The sequence below is a fragment of the Notolepis coatsorum genome, assembly GCF_963971535.1.
Source record: "Notolepis coatsorum genome assembly, chromosome: 17".
Classification (NCBI taxonomy): Eukaryota; Metazoa; Chordata; class Actinopteri; order Aulopiformes; family Paralepididae; genus Notolepis; species Notolepis coatsorum.
In genome coordinates, this window is record NC_140181.1 from 22,508,466 (window position 1) to 22,526,635 (window position 18,170).

The 18,170-nt window shown below is 38.5% G+C and overlaps 1 protein-coding gene across 3 annotated transcripts in view; it reads right to left on the minus strand.

Annotated features, from left to right (window-relative positions):
• Window positions 1–16,138, minus strand: part of tgm5l (transglutaminase 5, like) — a 35,022-nt gene extending 18,884 nt beyond the window's left edge. For 2 of the 3 annotated variants that reach the window (XM_084333131.1, XM_084333130.1), the window contains exons 1-6: window positions 16,091–16,138; window positions 7,709–7,897; window positions 6,304–6,534; window positions 4,299–4,417; window positions 2,382–2,510; window positions 1,588–1,765 (exon numbers count right to left, since the gene is read on the minus strand). In XM_084333131.1, the coding sequence (XP_084189257.1) occupies window positions 1,588–1,765; window positions 2,382–2,510; window positions 4,299–4,417; window positions 6,304–6,534; window positions 7,709–7,897; window positions 16,091–16,130 (886 nt within the window). In that variant the 5' untranslated portion in view covers window positions 16,131–16,138. Of the gene's footprint in view, window positions 1–1,587; window positions 1,766–2,381; window positions 2,511–4,298; window positions 4,418–6,303; window positions 6,535–7,708; window positions 7,898–10,753; window positions 10,872–16,090 lie in introns of those variants that run through there. The other variant, XM_084333132.1, reaches the window with a different exon arrangement.
• Window positions 16,139–18,170: the final 2,032 nt, after the last annotated feature.

Consider the following 18,170-nt stretch of genomic DNA (forward strand, 5'->3'; position numbering starts at 1 on the left):
AGTGAGTGAGTGAGTGAGTGAGTGAGTGAGTGAGTTATGAAAGGGTGAGTGATGATGCGGCTGGGTGGCGCAGCGGTCTAAGAGACACCGGTATCGAATCCGGCTGTCAGCGTTGCCTCCGGCTTGGGCCGGCCGTCATACTGACGCAATTGGCAGAGTCAGCGGGAGGGGAGTCGATGGGTGGTAATCTGGTCGTTGTAAACAGCGACTCCTACAGGACGGTCAGGGCGCCTGCACAGCAAGGACAAGAGATGTCGAGGGTAGTGTGAGCCTCCCCCACGTTACACCTCGCCAATGAGAGTCCGCGCTGGCAGGTGAAAAGAAGTGGCTGGCTGACTCAGCATGTATTGGGGACATGCGATAGATTCTTCAACCCTCCCTACGACCAACCAGTGGGGGGCACATGCAAGCAACGATCAACACAGGGGAGGGGGGAATTGGCACAACTAAATTGGGATGGGAGAAAAACAGAAAAAGAAGGAGAAAAAGTGGATCAAAAAAAGAAAGGGTGAGTGATGAAAGAGTGAGTGAGTGAGTGAGTGAGTGAGTGAGTGAGTGAGTGAGTGAGTGAGTGAGTGAGTGAGTGAGTGAGTGAGTGAGTGATGAAAGAGTGAGTGAGTGAATGTGTGATTTATGAAAGAATGAGTGGTGAAAGAGTGAGTGAGTGAGTGAGTGAGTGAGTGAGTGAGTGAGTGAGTGAGTGAGTGAGTGAGTGAGTGAGTGAGTGAGTGAGTGAGTGAGTGAGTGAGTGAGTGAGTGAGTGAGTGAGTGAGAAAGCAAGTGAGAAAGCGATTGAGTGATGAAAGAGTGAAAGCACACACAATCTAGACTGTTTGTTTTATTTTACTTATTGCCATTTTGCACTTGTGTTCTATGTATCTGTTTTGCACTTAATTATTTAATACAGCATATATCATTTCACTAAATACTGTTTGCCTGCCTCTTATTTAAACCTTATCACATGCAATTTTTTTGTAGTGGATCTTAGCTAACCGGTATTGACAGTAAGCTTGAATTTTGCTTATTTAATTTATTGACAGGTTTAGTCTGGCGCCCAAAGCACCATTATAACATTAACATTTTGATTATATTGGGCTGACCACCGCTACAAAGTTTATAAACTTATTATACTGTGAATTTCTCCAGACATCTCATGGCAGAGCCTGAGGTGTGGCCAGCAATAGCACCCCCCCCCCCCCCCGCCCCCTATACCCACTGAACTCCAATCCACACATCAGACCAGAAATGTAAACAAAGTGCAATTTCAAGAGGCGCTCTTTTGCCTAGACATTAGTCAAATGAGAGAACGTACTGTATAAGAATGACTTGTATGAGCATAGGTTTCACTCTCCCCACCTACGTACATTATAGACAGTTGTGGAATTCAGGAGTAAATCATAAAAGAAAATATCTTCTCAGACGAGGCTTCCTGGAACAATATCTTATTAAATAGGGGTCTTTGGCTCATTTCGTATATATGTGTGGGTCCTTGACATGAAAAGGTTTGAGAACCACTGGCCTAGAGGATGCTGTTTAGCTGCATTGAAGATTTGACAGTTAAAAGGATATTCTGGCTGTTATAATTACCTGTACACATGACAGAGGCATAGACCCAGCACTGCCCATAGCGCACTGGGCTGAAGTTACTGGAAGCCCACTGCTTTAAGATGTCAGCACTGCCGGTCCAATCTGTAGGCTTGGTGCCGTCGCTATAGTTACCGCTCCACTTTCCCTCCATTACGCCAAGGTCATCGTTACAGTTCACCTTGGAAACGAACATCACACTTTCATATTTGTCATTCTAGTCCGTAATATTGATTACACTGCAGTTAAAGGGGAATGCCACCCAGTTTAAGAATGAGCATAGGCCATTCCTGTGCCCCCAGGACAGTTCAGTCAGTATTTGTGAACACGCACCACTCTCTCCTAAAGCTGCACATCGGAGAGAGAATCCTCCAATCGGTGATGCCACTGGGATGTAAGATCTGAGGCTGCTGCATAGACAATGAATGGGGCTCTGACTTTGTGAGGCCATAAAATGTTGTCAGCTGTCACACCAAAATGAGGTTTCAAATCTGGTTCAGACCGAATAGAAATGCTACAATATAAACCTGCATGTGTGTGTGTGTGTGTGTGTGTCTTTATGTGTATGCATGCATGCATGCTTGTGTGTGTGTGTGTGTGTGTGTGTGTGTGTGTGTGTGTGTGTGTGTGTGTGTGTGTGTGTGTGTGTGTGTGTGTGTGTGTGTGTGTGTGTGTGTGTGTGTGTGTGTGTGTGTGTGTGTGTGTGTGTGTGTGTGTGTGTGTGTGTGTGTGTGTGTGTGTGTGTGTGGGTCTTCATGTGTGTGCATGCATGCATGCATGCTTGTGTGTGTTCTCACCATGGCGCAGATCACCCTGCTGATATAAACAGGGTCTGCTCTGCAGAGGTAGTCTCTATGCTTGTGTTTGAGGTGCTGCGGGCTGACCTGCAGGAGGCTGAGACACGCCTCCAAAACACCTGGCTCATACTGCGTGCGCACACTCACACTCACACACACACACACACACACACACACACACACACACACACACACACACACACACACACACACACATGCACACACACACACACACACACAGAGAAATAAAATAAAATGGAGACGTATGGGTAAACCACTTCTCCAATCTCTTTAGCCCAATACAAAAGAATAAACAGCAAAAACAGTGAAAACACACACTACAAAGCCTAGAGTCAACCATAAAAGACTACCAGAACCCGCTAGACTCCCCAATTACACTACAAGAACTACAGGACAAAATTAAATAACTTAAAACCCAGAAGGCCTGTGGCACGGATGGTATCCTAAATTAAATGATAAAATTCACAGACTCCAAATTCCAATTGGCTATATTAAAACTCCTTAACATTGTCCTTAGCTCCGGGCTCTTCCCCAATATTTGGAACCAAGGACACCGCTCCACAAAAGTGGAGACAAATTTGATCTCAATAATTACCGTGGGATCTGTGTCAACAGCAAACTTGGAAAAATCCTCTGTATGATCATCAACCACAGACTCATACATTTCCTCACAAACAATGCCCTGAGCAAATCACAGATTGGCTTCCTATACCAAATCACCGTATAAACAGACCACATTTTCACCCTCAGCACCCGAATTGACAACCAAATAAATAAAAACAAAAGCAAACTCCTGTTTTGTTGACTTCCAAAAAGCATTTGATTAAATTTGGAACAAGGGTCTACTGTACAAACTATTAGAAAGTGGCATTGGAGGGAAAAACCTATGACATCATAAAGTCAATGTATACACCAACAACAAATGTGCTGTGAGGTTGAGGAAAAACACAGATGAGTTGCAGTTTGAGTCCAACCCTCTTCAACATATACATCAATGAACTCGCAAAAACATTGGCACAAGCTGCAGCACCTGGCATCCCCCTACTAAACACAGAAGTCAAATGCCTACTGTTTGCAGATGATATGGTGCTGCTGTCTCCAACAAAAGAAGGGCTACAGCAGCATCTTGATATTCTACACAAATTCTCCCAGACCTGGGCACTGACATTAAATCGAACCAAAACAAAAGTTATGATATTCCAAAAAAGACCCAGCCCCTATACAACACAAACACAAATTCACCCTAGAACACACAAAAAACTATACCCATATTGGCCTAAACATCAGCGCCACAGGGAACTTCAACCAAGCTGTGAACGACCTGAGAGATAAAGCAAGAAGGGCTTTTTATGCTATCAAAAGGAACATCAAGCTAGACATTCCAATTAAAATCATATCATATAACCCATTTCCCTGTATGGTTGCGAGGTCTGGGGCCCACTTGCAAACCAAGATTTCACAAAATGGGACAAACACCAAAGAGAGTGTGAGTTGTCCCACCTGTTTTCCTATAGTTTCATACAGTTGTCCCACCTGTTTTCCTATAGTTTCATACAGTTGTCCCACTTGTTTTCCTATAGTTTCATACAGTTGTCCCACCTGTTTTCCTATAGTTTCATACAGTTGTCCCACCTGTTTTCCTATAGTTTCATACAGTTGTCCCACCTGTTTTCCTATAGTTTCATACAGTTGTCCCACCTGTTTTCCTATAGTTTCATACAGTTGTCCCACCTGTTTTCCTATAGTTTCATACAGTTGTCCCACCTGTTTTCCTATAGTTTCATACAGTTGTCCCACCTGTTTTCCTATAGTTTCATACCCGTGTCTTACTTGTTTTACTATAGTTTCATACCCGTGTCTTACTTGTTTTACTACCATTTCATACAGATGTCCTACCTGTCCAAATGACCATGGTCTACTACAGATATTGAGATGGGTTCCCATGTACACCACCCCCATGTCACTCTTGACATACTCTTGTATTTGGACATCCAGTGGCATGTAGACTGGGTCATCTGAAAAGACATGGATGGATTACCATTAAAGGGGCAATTTACCCCCCAATTTTATTGCACATTAGCTCACACATATCCCAAAACTCGAAATGGTTTTGCACACGTTCATTTAGTTAAAAAGTTAATAACAAGTTTGAATATGTTCTCCAGTGATGGCATCGGAGGATACTGAATTCTTGTGTTGTGTTATCATTACAGCTTAATGAAATGATGTGGATGCAAATACCTTATTGCAATCCCTATAGCAATATTTTTATTTACCTACATCATTCCATAGAGTTTTCTTATAGTGCCTTACAGTACCATCATTTATTTGATAGCGGTTACCCCATCAGGAACCAGAGCCTTAAAGAACTGGTCCTATAACGCCAACATTATGAGATTGATTGATTGATTGAAAACTTTATTAACAGATTGCAGAATGGGTACAGTACAGTACAGCTCAATACATACAATTGTTAAGGGGATGCAGACCAGAGAAAGACTTTCGTCTTGTTTACATCAGGGTCCCCCACAGTCTTCTACCGTCTTCTTCTGGGACGCTTACCGTCTTCTACAGAGTCAGAAGATTGATACCAATGTTGTCTCTGTGTGTTTAGTAGAAAGCTATCAGGCTGAAAGCTAGCCTAGCTTAGCACAAATGAATGGAAGCAGATATGGATCAGCTATCCAAAAAGTTGGCCAAAAACTGGGATCCTGCTGTTTTTATCATAAATGGATCAATACAGACCGTATTGATTAATGTTGTGTTTCTCTCTTTTATCGTAAAACCGTGAGGAAATTACTACATCCAGATTTAACACTGCCATTGGAAAGAGGAGCTTTTTCCCTATCCAGAGATGTATGATTTGGCCATAATAAGGTCAAGGTCAAGTTCAAGGTAAACATTTTTATGTATAATTCAAATGGATTATAATTTATTACTGTATACTATAAATCCTTCTGTTTAATCATCTTCCATTTATTCATTTGCTTAGATTTTTTTGTACACTTGATCTCAAGAAGGTGCTGAATGAGCCAGTGAGCGAAATCAGAAGAACCTCAATTTATGGTGTTATTCACCAGCAAAGATGCAAAGAAATATCCTAATTTATATTCTCCATAGTTTCATCACAATTTACTCAAGCCTAGTAACAGACACAATATTTCTGACAACGGGAATACATACCCCCAGGTCCCTAGATGTTCCTAGATACCAAGAACATGCTAATTTACCTTGTAGAAGTGGAGCAATCTTCCATTTACTTGGGCATGTACATTTAGGTGAGATTTCTGAAAATAGGGCTACAGTTTAACTTAAGCTACAATAGTGGTCCGTATTCGCTAAGCGGTAAGTACATTTCCCATAATGTTGGTATGTTCCTTTAACGTTGACAGTGTCTAACAATTGAGCAATACAAGATTCATTGGGCTATAGGTCAGTTGTAGATAATAATAATAATAATAATAATAATAATAATAATAATAATAATAATAATAATAATAATAATAATAATAATAATAATAATAATAATAATAATAATAATAATAATGATAATGATAATGATAATGATAATGATAATGATAATGATAATGATAATGATAATGATAATGATAATGATAATGATAATAATAATAATAATAATAATAATAATAATAATAATAATAATAATAATAATAATAATAATAATAATAATAATAATAATAATAATAATAATAATAATGATAATGATGATGCTTTTCAAATGTCAAACTGTAATGTAATGCAGTAGAACAAAATGTCAAACGGTATTGTAATGCAGTAGGACAAAATGTCAAATATTTTTTATTGTCTAATTTACTACATAACATATGTCATACATGTCAAAAATAACAATGTCATTAGTTTATATTACTTAATTATCTACCTTTCAGCCAAGGGTTGCAGAGCAGCACAAGGTTCCCTATGGCGTAGCTCTGCCGGCTGTTCTCCGTGTGGAGCAGGAGCTGGTAGAGGCCCACGGCGGAGAAGGGAGGGGAGCAGAGCAGGAACGCAGCCGACAGGGTGTGCACACCTCCTGGGCAGATTTGGGCCGACCACCCTGGAGAGTCTAACCTCCCCTGAGAGAAACAGACGGGGAACCTCTCTGAGAGACCACCTGTATGGTGAGACAAAACACAGACGAGGACCAGTTGACAAAGGAATGAGAGATACAAGGATTTTTCTTTTTGTTGTTCTGTTCAGTTCTATTCTGTTCTGTTCTGTTGTACCCTCTATTCTACTCTATGCTATTATATTCTACTCTGCACTGGTCTACTCTATGCTACTGTTCTACTCTGCTCTGTTCTACTCTACGCTACTCCTATATCCATGTAATATCCAAGTAACCATACCAAGTCTAGTAACCATACTTAGCCTAGTAACCATAATTAGTCTAATAACCATACCTAGTTGAGTAACCATACCTATAGTCTAGTAACCTTAACTAGTCGAGTACCCTAACCATACCTAGTCTAGTAGTAACCATACCTAGTCTAGTACCCATATAACCATACCTAGTCTAGTAACCACACAGTAACCATACCTAGTCTAGTAATTATACAGTAACCATACCTAGTCTAGTAACCATACAGTAACCATAACTAGTCTAGTAACCATACAGTAACCATACATAGTCTAATAACCATAACTAGTCTAATAACCATAACTAGTCTAATAACCATTACGAGTCTAATAACCATAGTCTAGTAACCATAACTAGTCTAATAACCATAATAGTCTAGTAACATACCTAGTTTAGTAACAATACCAAGTCTAAAAACCATACCTAGTATAGTAACCATAACTAGTCTAATAACCATACCTAGTCTAATAACCATACATATTATAGTAAAAATACCTAGTCTAGTAACCATAACTAGTCTAATAACCATAACTAGTCTAGTAACCATATCTATAGTCTAGTAACCATACCTAGTCTAGTAACCATACCTAGTCTAGTAACCATATCTAGTCTAATAACCATACCTATAGTCTAGTAACCATACCTAGTCTAGTAACCAACTAGTCTAGTAACCATACCTAGTCTAGTCTAATAACCATAACTAGTCTAATAACCATACCTATAGTCTAGTAACCATACCTAGTCTAGTAACCAACTAGTCTAGTAACCATACCTAGTCTAGTCTAATAACCATAACTAGTCTAATAACCATACCTATAATATAGTAACCATAACTAGCCTAGTAACCATAACTAGTCTAGTAACCATACCTAGTCTAGTAACCATAACTAGTTGAATAACCATACTTAGTATACAGTAGTAACCATACCTAGCCGAACCTCAAACACCAGGTTCTCAGTCTGAGGGTTCCATCCTCGGCTGTTGAACAGCAGTGTGAGTTTGAACGGTTTCCCTCGTCTCAACACCAGGTGCCGGCTGCTCAGCCCCAGTGTCTCATGGGAAATGTGGTTTTCCTGGATCTCCATGTTGGCATACTTCAGTTGAAGAGAATGGTGAGCTGGAGAAATAAAGGGGCATATTGAGAAAACCCTAAAAAACATGGTGCATGGTTCATTGGCTGTGATCACAGGGGAACATTTTATTTGCTGCTATATGAAGTATTTAATTAAAATGGTTCTGTACAGCACCAAATAGAACATGACATTTAAAAGAGCTGTATAGTATCAAAAAAGTCACCCGTATGATTATGTCGACCTTTAAAGTCAACCATGTTATCATTGCCCAGCAGCAGTGGGAAATGTGTGTGTGTGTGTGTGTGTGTGTGTGTGTGTGTGTGTGTGTGTGTGTGTGTGTGTGTGTGTGTGTGTGTGTGTGTGTGTGTGTGTGTGTGTGTGTGTGTGTGTGTGTGTGTGTGTGTGTGTGTGTGTGTGTGTGTGTGTGTGTGTGTGTGTGTGTGTGTGTGTGTGTGTGTGTGTGTGTGTGTGTGTGTGTGTGTGTGTGACATTGGAGTAAGAGTCAAGGAATTGATAGAAATCAGTGTTTTCAGCCTTCTTGTTGATTGTTATCAGGCCCCATCTGCCCTTCCATGAAGTATCTGCGTTGTGTTTATTTATTTATTGTTGAGGCCCTCGTTCGGTGGAATTCTGTCCTCCCACGGACTGACTGGCTGAAACACTGTCTTTCGCCCTGTGACTGCATCCGGACAAAAATGTATTGGAGTCGTCATCTCATATCAGAAGGATGTTTATTTGCATAAACCAAGGTTCTCATACAGAATGAAACTAATTGAAAGTCTTTAGAGGTATAAGGAAAGCTAAGAAAATATCCACCTGTCTCCTCGTTATCCTCGACTATGTGCTCCATTCCCCTCCCCCCTCTGCTCTGCTCTCTCTCTCTCTCTCTCTCTCTCTCTCTCTCTCTCTCTCTCTCTCTCTCTCTCTCTCTCTCTCTCTCTCTCTCTCTCTCTCTCTCTCTCTCTCTCTCGTGATGTTTCTCTTGTCATCTAACTCTGTCTCGCTCTCCTAGCAACGGCTATCTAGTCCACTAGCAAAGGCTGTCTCTCTGTACGTTCGGCCTTGCTCAGGGCCCGTAGAACGTCATTGATCTACTAAGGAATGTTGTTTTGACTCCCCTTCCCTCACAGGCTCAGCCAAATTTCCCTGGGGATGAATAAAGTATTTACAGTATATTCTATTCTACTCTTCTATTCTAAGCTTCTACAGAGAATGGAGTGAAATGTCTCTGTCTAATAATGATTTGTTATAAAGGACTAGACCAGTGTATGGTAACCATTGAGCCTGCGTAGCCCAAGGTTGGGTGCTACCAGTGGTGGTGAAGGAGGCAATTTCCACCCTACATTGTGGGGAGCGATTTGAGTGTCTATAAAAGCACTATATAAATGTAATGAATTATTATTATTATTATTAGACACCACCTTGCCTTAATTAAAAGGTGTTTCCCTATGTACTTTCTGTGTAACCATATGAAAATCACTCAAATCCTTCATAATGTAATGTATGGAATGTCCCCACAACACATGTGTGGGAGGAGGGGGGTTGGCTCTGGTGTCAGCTGTTGAGGGGTAGTATGGGGAGACATACTGAGGTGGCAGTAGAGGTTGATTGACACAGGTGTGGTTGGACTGTGTGCATGTGCGTGTGTATGTGAGTTTGCATGTGCGCGTGTGTATGTAGGCATCTTTGAAACATACTGTACCATCCTCACATTCTTTCAGAGCTATAATTTATGGCCACATGCTGCTCATTGCTAAAACACACCAAGTCAAGTCAAGTCAAGAGTTTTATTTGTCATGGCATACGAGTATACAATGAAATGCGGGTGGTCTTGCCCGCAACGATGTGCAATACAGTGGGTACAACATATAATAGAATCCAATACAAAAAAAATTGTGCAATAACAGGTAACAGGTAACATGGTGTGACATCAAAATCGGTATCTGTACATAGTTATTTACAGAGCATATAGGACATGCTAGGTAGCTTTGGTAGTGCAATACCCTGTTACTGTTGCTAATACTGATTTAAAGTGGCTTTTCCTTTTGGCAATAAGTGTGAGTGTGTGCGCATGAGTGTGTGCCCGCTTGAGTGCCACCATTGCCACCATTAGCATATTTACACCTACATCTACTGCCTTCACTGCCTACAAATTTTTTTTGTATAGTATATTAGTATGGCTAGTATAGGATGGTTATATATAGTATGGCTGTATATTGTATAGTATATTGTATAGTGGTGTATATAGGACTCATTACCTTTAATTGATAAGCTTAGCATTGTATTGTATTTTATCTTAGTATCTTTTATCATGTCTATTTTATTTTATTTATTTTATTATCGTTTATAAAATGGTATTATTAGGAATGGATCAAGACAAATAAACTATCCTCAGTATTTTATGGAAAATGATCAAACTATTAGCAATATGGATGATGTGGTTAACAACTTTAATAATTTTGTTGTAAATATTGGACCAGAATTAGCGGGGGAAATCCCAGATCCAGTGACTCCTGAAGACATAAAAGACAATTATATTGAAAGAAATCCTAGTTCAATGTTTCTGGAAGCGGTAGATGAAAATGAAATGATAGAAACTACTAATAAATGTAAAAACAAGACATCTACAGACAGTAATGAAATAGATATGAAAATAGTAAAAAAAAAAATTTTCATTAGTGGGATTTCAAAACCACTCACGCACATCTGCAATTTATCATTCAAAACTGGTCGATTTCCGAATAAAATGAAAATAGCAAAAGTCATACCTCTGTTCAAGACTGGAGATAAACACCACTTCACAAATTATAGGCCTGTTTCTCTCCTCAGTTTTCAAAAATATTAGAAAAACTCTTCAACAACAGATTAGATAAATTCATTGATAAACATAATTTACTCACCGATAGCCAGTATGGATTCAGAACACACCGGTCAACATCACTAGCATTAATAGAACTCATTGAAAAAATCACAAATTCCATAGATAAAAAAAAAAAGTAGCTGGAGTATTCATTGATCTAAAAAAAGCATTTGATACTATTAATCATGATATATTAATCAGGAAATTGGAACGATATGGGATCAGGTGGGTAGTATTGGACTGGGTGAGAAGCTATCTAAATAAAAGACAACAATTTGTGACAATGAGAGATTATAAATCTGAATGTTTGGACATTGCTTGTGGTGTCCCCCAGGGGTCAGTGTTGGGTCCAAAACTGTTCATCTTGTACATTAACAATAATTATGTAAAGTATCCAATATATTTAAATGTATTTTATTTGCGGATGACACTACTCTTTTTTTTCTGGTGAGAATATCCAGCAGCTTTTAGAGGTCATCACATCTGAAATGAAGAAATTAAAAAAAAATGGTTTGATAGAAACAATTTATCATTGAATTTTAGCAAAACTAAAATTATGTTATTTGGAAACTGTAGATTAAATACTCAAGTACAAGTTAAAATAAATGATGTGATTATTGAAAGAGTTTATGAAAATAAATTCCTAGGTGTAATAATAGACCATAAAATCTGCTGGAAACCTCACATAAAACATGTCCAATCTAAACTGTCAAGAAGCATTTCAGTTATGAGTAAAGTAAAGCACATTCTGGATAGAAAATCACTTTACATTCTCTACTGTTCACTAGTTTTACCATATTTAAATTACTGTGCTGAAGTCTGGGGAAACACTTATAATTCTACACTACAACCACTTTTTATACTCCAAAAAAGGACCATAAGGATAGTTCACATTGCAGGTTATCGTAATCACACAAACATATTATTTTTAAAGTCAAAAACATTAAAGTTAAATGATCTTGTGGAATTTAAAACGGCACAATTAATGTATAAAGCAAAAGGGAAACATTCAAGAACTGTTCTTTGATAGGGAGGGTGGTTCTAATCTGAGGGGAGAACTCAATTTAAAAGTTCTTAATGTACGCACTACCATGAGAAGACACTGCATCTCTATGTGGAGTGAAACTGTGGAACAGTCTGAATGTGGTGCTAAAGCACAATGTCCAAATATGAGACAATTCAAACTGATTTATAAGGAAATGATGTTCACGAGGTATGGGATGAGGAAGGGAATTGATATTCATCACAGGTGTTTACATTTTAATTTGATTTATTTCATGTTTTACATATATAAATTAGTACACTCATTTGTGGAAAAGGGGTAGGATTAAATAAGTGTATACTTCTTCCTACTCCTTTTCGAACATGTAAACTGAGTTATGTTTTGCTTTTTTTTGTTATTTATTTTGTTTGAGTTATGTTTTGATTTTATTTAGTTATTTTTATTTTGTTTATTCATTTACAATAAAGATTTCAAATTTTTATTTTACATTTTTTTTAATTCAATTATCTATTCTATTTTATTCTATTATTATTTGTATTCTTGCACAATCAAGGCGGGCATGGCCACCTTCATTTCATTACGTGTCTCGTGTGTGTATGTGACAAATAAATCTCTTGAATCTTGAATCTTGAGCTTATAGCAGCTTATGTCCTGCATTGAGTCAAGCTGATTTCAATAGGGTGCAAAATTACTTACTTAAAATGCTTACTATACCGTGGCAGATGACTTTGCTGTTTCAAGAAATATGACTTGTTTAAGTAGCTTGTTTTAAGTATAGGCCTAGAAATAATTATGTGAAGACCACACACTTCTCTCTTGCAGTTAAAACTGTATTTATTAGACTATGTTACTATATTTGGTATGAAGAGGCCACAATGATGATAAAGTGGTATGTGGTCCAGTTATACTGCCTCTGATTATGTCATCTTGAAGTTGGCAGGTCTCAACTTTGAAAATATATAATCTTCATCCATTTCTGCCAATTTCTGCCATATGCAAAAAAAAAATCTTCAAAGTAACTAGTAACTGATGGGTTCAGATGAATGTAGTGAAGTAAAACATACATGAATGTGAGGCATAAGTTGGAAAGCGCTTTGGATAAAAGCTCTATATAAATGGAGTTAATTTACCATCCATTTACACAGGTGTCTGTGAACCATCTCTATGCTGCCATGGCTGTGTGATTGAGAGCGTTCTTACTTCCTCCTGTACTATAATGGTTTGGTAACATTACAGACCAGGAGAAGAAATCTCTGAACAGAATTGTGCGTCTCGCACGCAAGACAATCGGGGTTAGCCTGCCAGCTCTAGAAGAGATCTATGGTGCCAGGCTGCTTTCCCGTGCCTCTGGCATTATCAACGACCCCTCTGGTCACCCAGCCGCAGGCCTCTTTGTCCCCCTCCCGTCGGGCAGACGCTACTGCTCTATCACATGCTCTACCTCTCGGTTTACTAAGAGTTTCTTCCCCAGTGCTGTGTGCAGCCTGAATAACTCCAAAGGCTAGATTTGTATATTATCCTATTTTTTATTTGGTGTGTTATTAGTCAGGTTGTGGAAGTGCTGTTTCTGTGTCTGTGCATCACGCACTTTGATTATATGCACTTTTACTGTAAATTGTGCCTCTATGCATTATGCACTTTATATCAACCTTAGCATTTGTCCTTTTATACTGTCTGTTCTTTTTTTTTTACTCTTTCTACTCTGCTCCTGTATTGGATTAGTTGTAGTAGAGACAGTGTTGCTCTGTACCTGTATTCCAATGTGGATTCGTCCATACATGGCAAATAACATCTCTGACTCTGACTCTCTCTGAAGGACTACACAAATACTTTCTTTTAAGAACATGCCATGTGCTTACTGTAGGGATATCAATTTCCTCTGTGTGCGTTCAGCAGAATGCTATCTGGCTGCAAACTAGCCTATATAGCACAAATGAATGGAAGCGAATACGGACCACTAGCTTAGCTTAAAACTCCGGGAGAGGAAATGTTTGGCCAACAGCTAGACTATAGCTGATCCGTATCCGCTTCCATTCATTTGTTGCAGCCGGTCGGATAGCATTCTACTGAACACAGAGAGGAGATTGGTTTCCATCTTCTTGTCTGACTCTGGATAATGTATGTTGGCATGTTCCTTTAAGTAAAAGTAGAAATACCCTGATAGACATGTGCAAGAAATACCAGATATGGGCCTTTCTACCGAATTGGTTGAAAGTCAGGTTGGAAATTATTTAGAAATTGTGTATGTTTATTCCCAAAACGTTGTCAGAATATATATTGTACCATATAAAGTACATATATCTAGTGAGCGTACCGGCAATTTTTATATTGTATTTTCAGAATCTTTTGGAATGTTTTTCCTCTCCCAAAAATGGTCACTACCGAAACATAGTAATACACTATAGTAAAAAGGTATTATATTAACCTGTTACGATTGTTTTGAAAACATTTCTTGAAGTTTTTCACAATTAAAACTTTTTTTTGTACCAAATTTCTAAGTTCAATTGATACAATTAGATCAAAATCTAAAAGCAATCTTTCTCTGTAAAATGCATAACACTGATCATATTGATTTCAGAGTCAATGATTGATGAAATTGAACGTATACATTTAACCAATCAGTATCATAAATTTTTTTTTTACAACTCAATATACTTAATTTTTTTTTTTACAAAACACCCAATGTTTGCGGTAGTGACTGCATGATACATAAAAACATAATATTTAGCATAAAACCCCCAAAAGTTTACCTTATTGAAGAGAATATGTGTTCCATTCTTAAAGTTAGACACTGATTTTCTGACTTTGGAACACATTTATTTCAAAATGATGGGATTTAGCTAATAACCATGCAGCCATGAGGGACAGGAAGGCAGTGTCAATGCCTGGTCAAAAATGCAGGGGTGTGGCTAAAAACCAGGCTCAGCCAATGGACTAAAACTCCTGTGTTTCGGTAGTGACATATAGGGACATGATTTTTTGAGTATAGTTTTTTAATAGAAAAATTAAACCCACAATAAATCTAAATCTTTCAAATTCTGTTTAAACTTGATGAAGATCTTTGAAATTACACCATTGAACTAAATCTAAAAAAAAATTGAAGTGTTATTTACATACATTTAAATTTACGGGTCAGGGTTTGGGACAGCTACTTCCCAATAGAAAGTACCCTATAAATGATGATTTTGTATATATTTAGCTCATCACAATCTAATTTAATGCCTTGGGTTTAAATAGATACTTAATTGTTTTGTTAAATAGTTTTTCTTGTTGTGGGACAGCACTTTGAACTAATTCGGTAAAATGCCCCATATAGGCTACTGCATATCCTAGAATTCTACTCTCAAGTACTTCTCTTGATTACGTGCTTGCTACTATCGTACATTTATACAAAGAGTAATATTTTGATATGATTCGATTAAGTTAAAAGGGTTGGTGGTCCCAGTAAGACTCCCCGATTACATGGTGCTGGAGGCTGGACAGCATGGCTCAACACACAGTGAAAGTGATGAAGAGAGAGAGAGAGAGAGAGAGAGAGAGAGAGAGAGAGAGAGAGAGAGAGAGAACTTCCATCTGTGCTCTTTTTGATGACAGGGGTCAGAATCTTCAATAGAAAGAGAGGAGATTGTCAAGGGATTCATCAGCGTTTGTAGCCATAGTGTGGAGGTCACGCTATAACTAAATTAATCCATGTGAGTGACCTCCTTTCTTTCTATTGATCAAACCAAACCCCTTGTAAGAACAAGTTTTATATGCCAAACAACTGAACTTCCAGAGTAAGAAGTTGCAGGTATAAATACAACTATACATATAGTGATTAAAAAGAAGGATAATGCTTTCAAACATAACTTTTAGATACTGATTGTATTTATTACCTGCATTGTTTTTACCCTTTTTCTTATTCTCTGCACTGCTTTTATTCTATCTACCGGTATTTTATGCTCATTTTATGTCTATACTTTACTGCTGAGAAGCACTAAAGTACTACTACTTAGTAGTAGTAGTAGTAGTAGTAGTAGTAGTAGTAGTAGTAGTAGTAGTAGTGGTAGTGGTAGTGGTAGTGGTAGTGGTAGTAGTAGTAGTAGTAGTAGTAGTAGTAGTAGTAGTAGTAGTAGTAGTAGTAGTAGTAGTGGTAGTGGTAGTGGTAGTGGTAGTGGTAGTGGTAGTAGTAGTAGTAGTAGTAGTAGTAGTAGTAGTAGTAGTAGTAGTAGTAGTAGTAGTAGTAGTATTACAAGTACAGTACCTTAACCTTTCTTGTGAATACAGTACTTGAGTAAAATTATTTTGTTACTTCCCAGCCATTGTGAAATGTATTTACACCGGTTGGTTTCCGTCTGAAAGTGGTTGTGATTAGTAGTAGCCATAGGAGCTTACCTGTGGGGAGCTGTTTGGTGTGTTGCATTGTGCACATCATCCATCCGAGACGAGTGACACTGCATTCCCTCGTCTGTCATGAGGCTCACAGAATCACAAGAAGACTCCACCTACCAATAAAGACAAAGATCTCTCTCTCTCCCTCCCTCCCTCTCTGCCTACCTATCTTTCCTGCTCTATCTAACCCATACTGTATTTGTCATCTAACCTCGTTAATTGGTTGTATTTTTTACACACACAAGTAACATGTCAGCAATCAGCCTGTGGTCGCAGGCTGGCAGGCAGCTCCCAGGTATGTAGCCTAGGTTGACCTACCACCCTCCCAACCACTCAGCTGGAACTGTGTCAGATGAGAATGTGTTCTCGGTCAACTGGTCTGGTTAAATGACATTCATTTAGACTAGTGATTTGGGAGGTTTGACAACGGATGTGACACAGCACAGCAAATCTGCACAACCTGAGCTGGGGGGGGGGTGAGAGATATTCAAATGTGTGTGTGTGTGTGTGTGTGTGTGTGTGTGTGTGTGTGTGTGTGTGTAATTGCAAGGACCATGGAACGTAAATGTGCCGTCACATTTATGTACTGCTAATTAGAATTAGATTCCGACTGCAATATTTCTGTTACCACAGACTACTCAATGCAAACTAGTGATCTTATTAACTATATTATTATTATTGTTAATGTACTTTTTAGTTTTTTAACTCTCGTAATGAGTTCTACATAGACTGCCAGCTGGGAACTGAAACAGTACAACCAGTCCTCTATTGTTAAAAACAAGATTACAAACATCACAAAACAAACTGGTCAGACTACTGCTTGACCTTACTCCTAAAACCCACCTCAGCCCTGCCCACTTTGACAACCTAGGATGGCTTAGAGTAGACGACAGAGTACAGCAACTTGCAATGGGTCTACAAGATACACTGCACGAAGGTACCCATGTACATGTCGAATTAATTCCCAAAGGTCAGTGAATACCACGACCACAACACCAGAGGGAGTTCCACAAATCATGTTCAACCCAGATTCGGCACAAACAAGGGTCTAAACACGTTTCGCAATTATGCCACAACAATGTGAAACGCCCTACCCACAGCCGTAAAAAAATTTGAATCCCTACCCACCTTCAAAACCGCTCTCAAAGAGCACCTACGGGAGGCTGCAATTCGAAACTGGCCCCTGTAAATGTCTGAACTCCCCGTCTCTCCCCCTCGTATGTATATATTTACTGTTAGGATCTCTGTTTAACAGTACTGTATATTTGCATATCTTGTATGTCACAAATGTAACAGTACTGCATATCTGTATGTCATGTATGTCATAAATGTCATGATTAGTTTAGATTCGATTTTTATATCTGTATATCTGTATATTGTGTATGTCATAAATGTCATTATGAATTGAAAATAGGGGACCTTGATGTAAACAAGACGAAAGTCTTTCTCTGGTCTGCATCCCCTTAACAATTGTGTGTATTGAGCTGTACTGTACTGTACCCATTCTGCAATCTGTTCATTAAAGTTTTCAATCAATCAATTGCCACAGAGCAGCTCTACTGGACCATCATGGGTTAAATATCTTTCTCGTAACATTATTTCAAGTACTATTTTCCTCCAGTACTGCACTGATGTACTCAAGTACTTGTAATTTACCTTATTGGCTGTGGCTGCCTTTTGATATGTTTGATTTACAACCACCGGTTTGTTTAAGATCCTCTTGCCTATAAGATAGGTGTGTGTGTGACAACATAATTCCTGATCTGTGTACAGTATCAAAGCGACCTAGAATAATAACACATTCCTGATCTGTGTACAGTATCAAAGCGACCTAGAATAATAACACATTCCTGATCAGTGTACAGTATCAAAGCGACCTAGAATAATAACAAGCTATACTGATCAGTGCACAGTATCAAAGCGACCTAGAATAATAACAAGCTACTGATCAGTGTACAGTATCAAAATGACATACCATGGATCAAATTAAAATATTATTTTATTTCTTTCCACAACAATTCTATAACAAAAGGGACATATTGGAACCCATTCATAATCCGACAAATACAAATTCTTATCATTT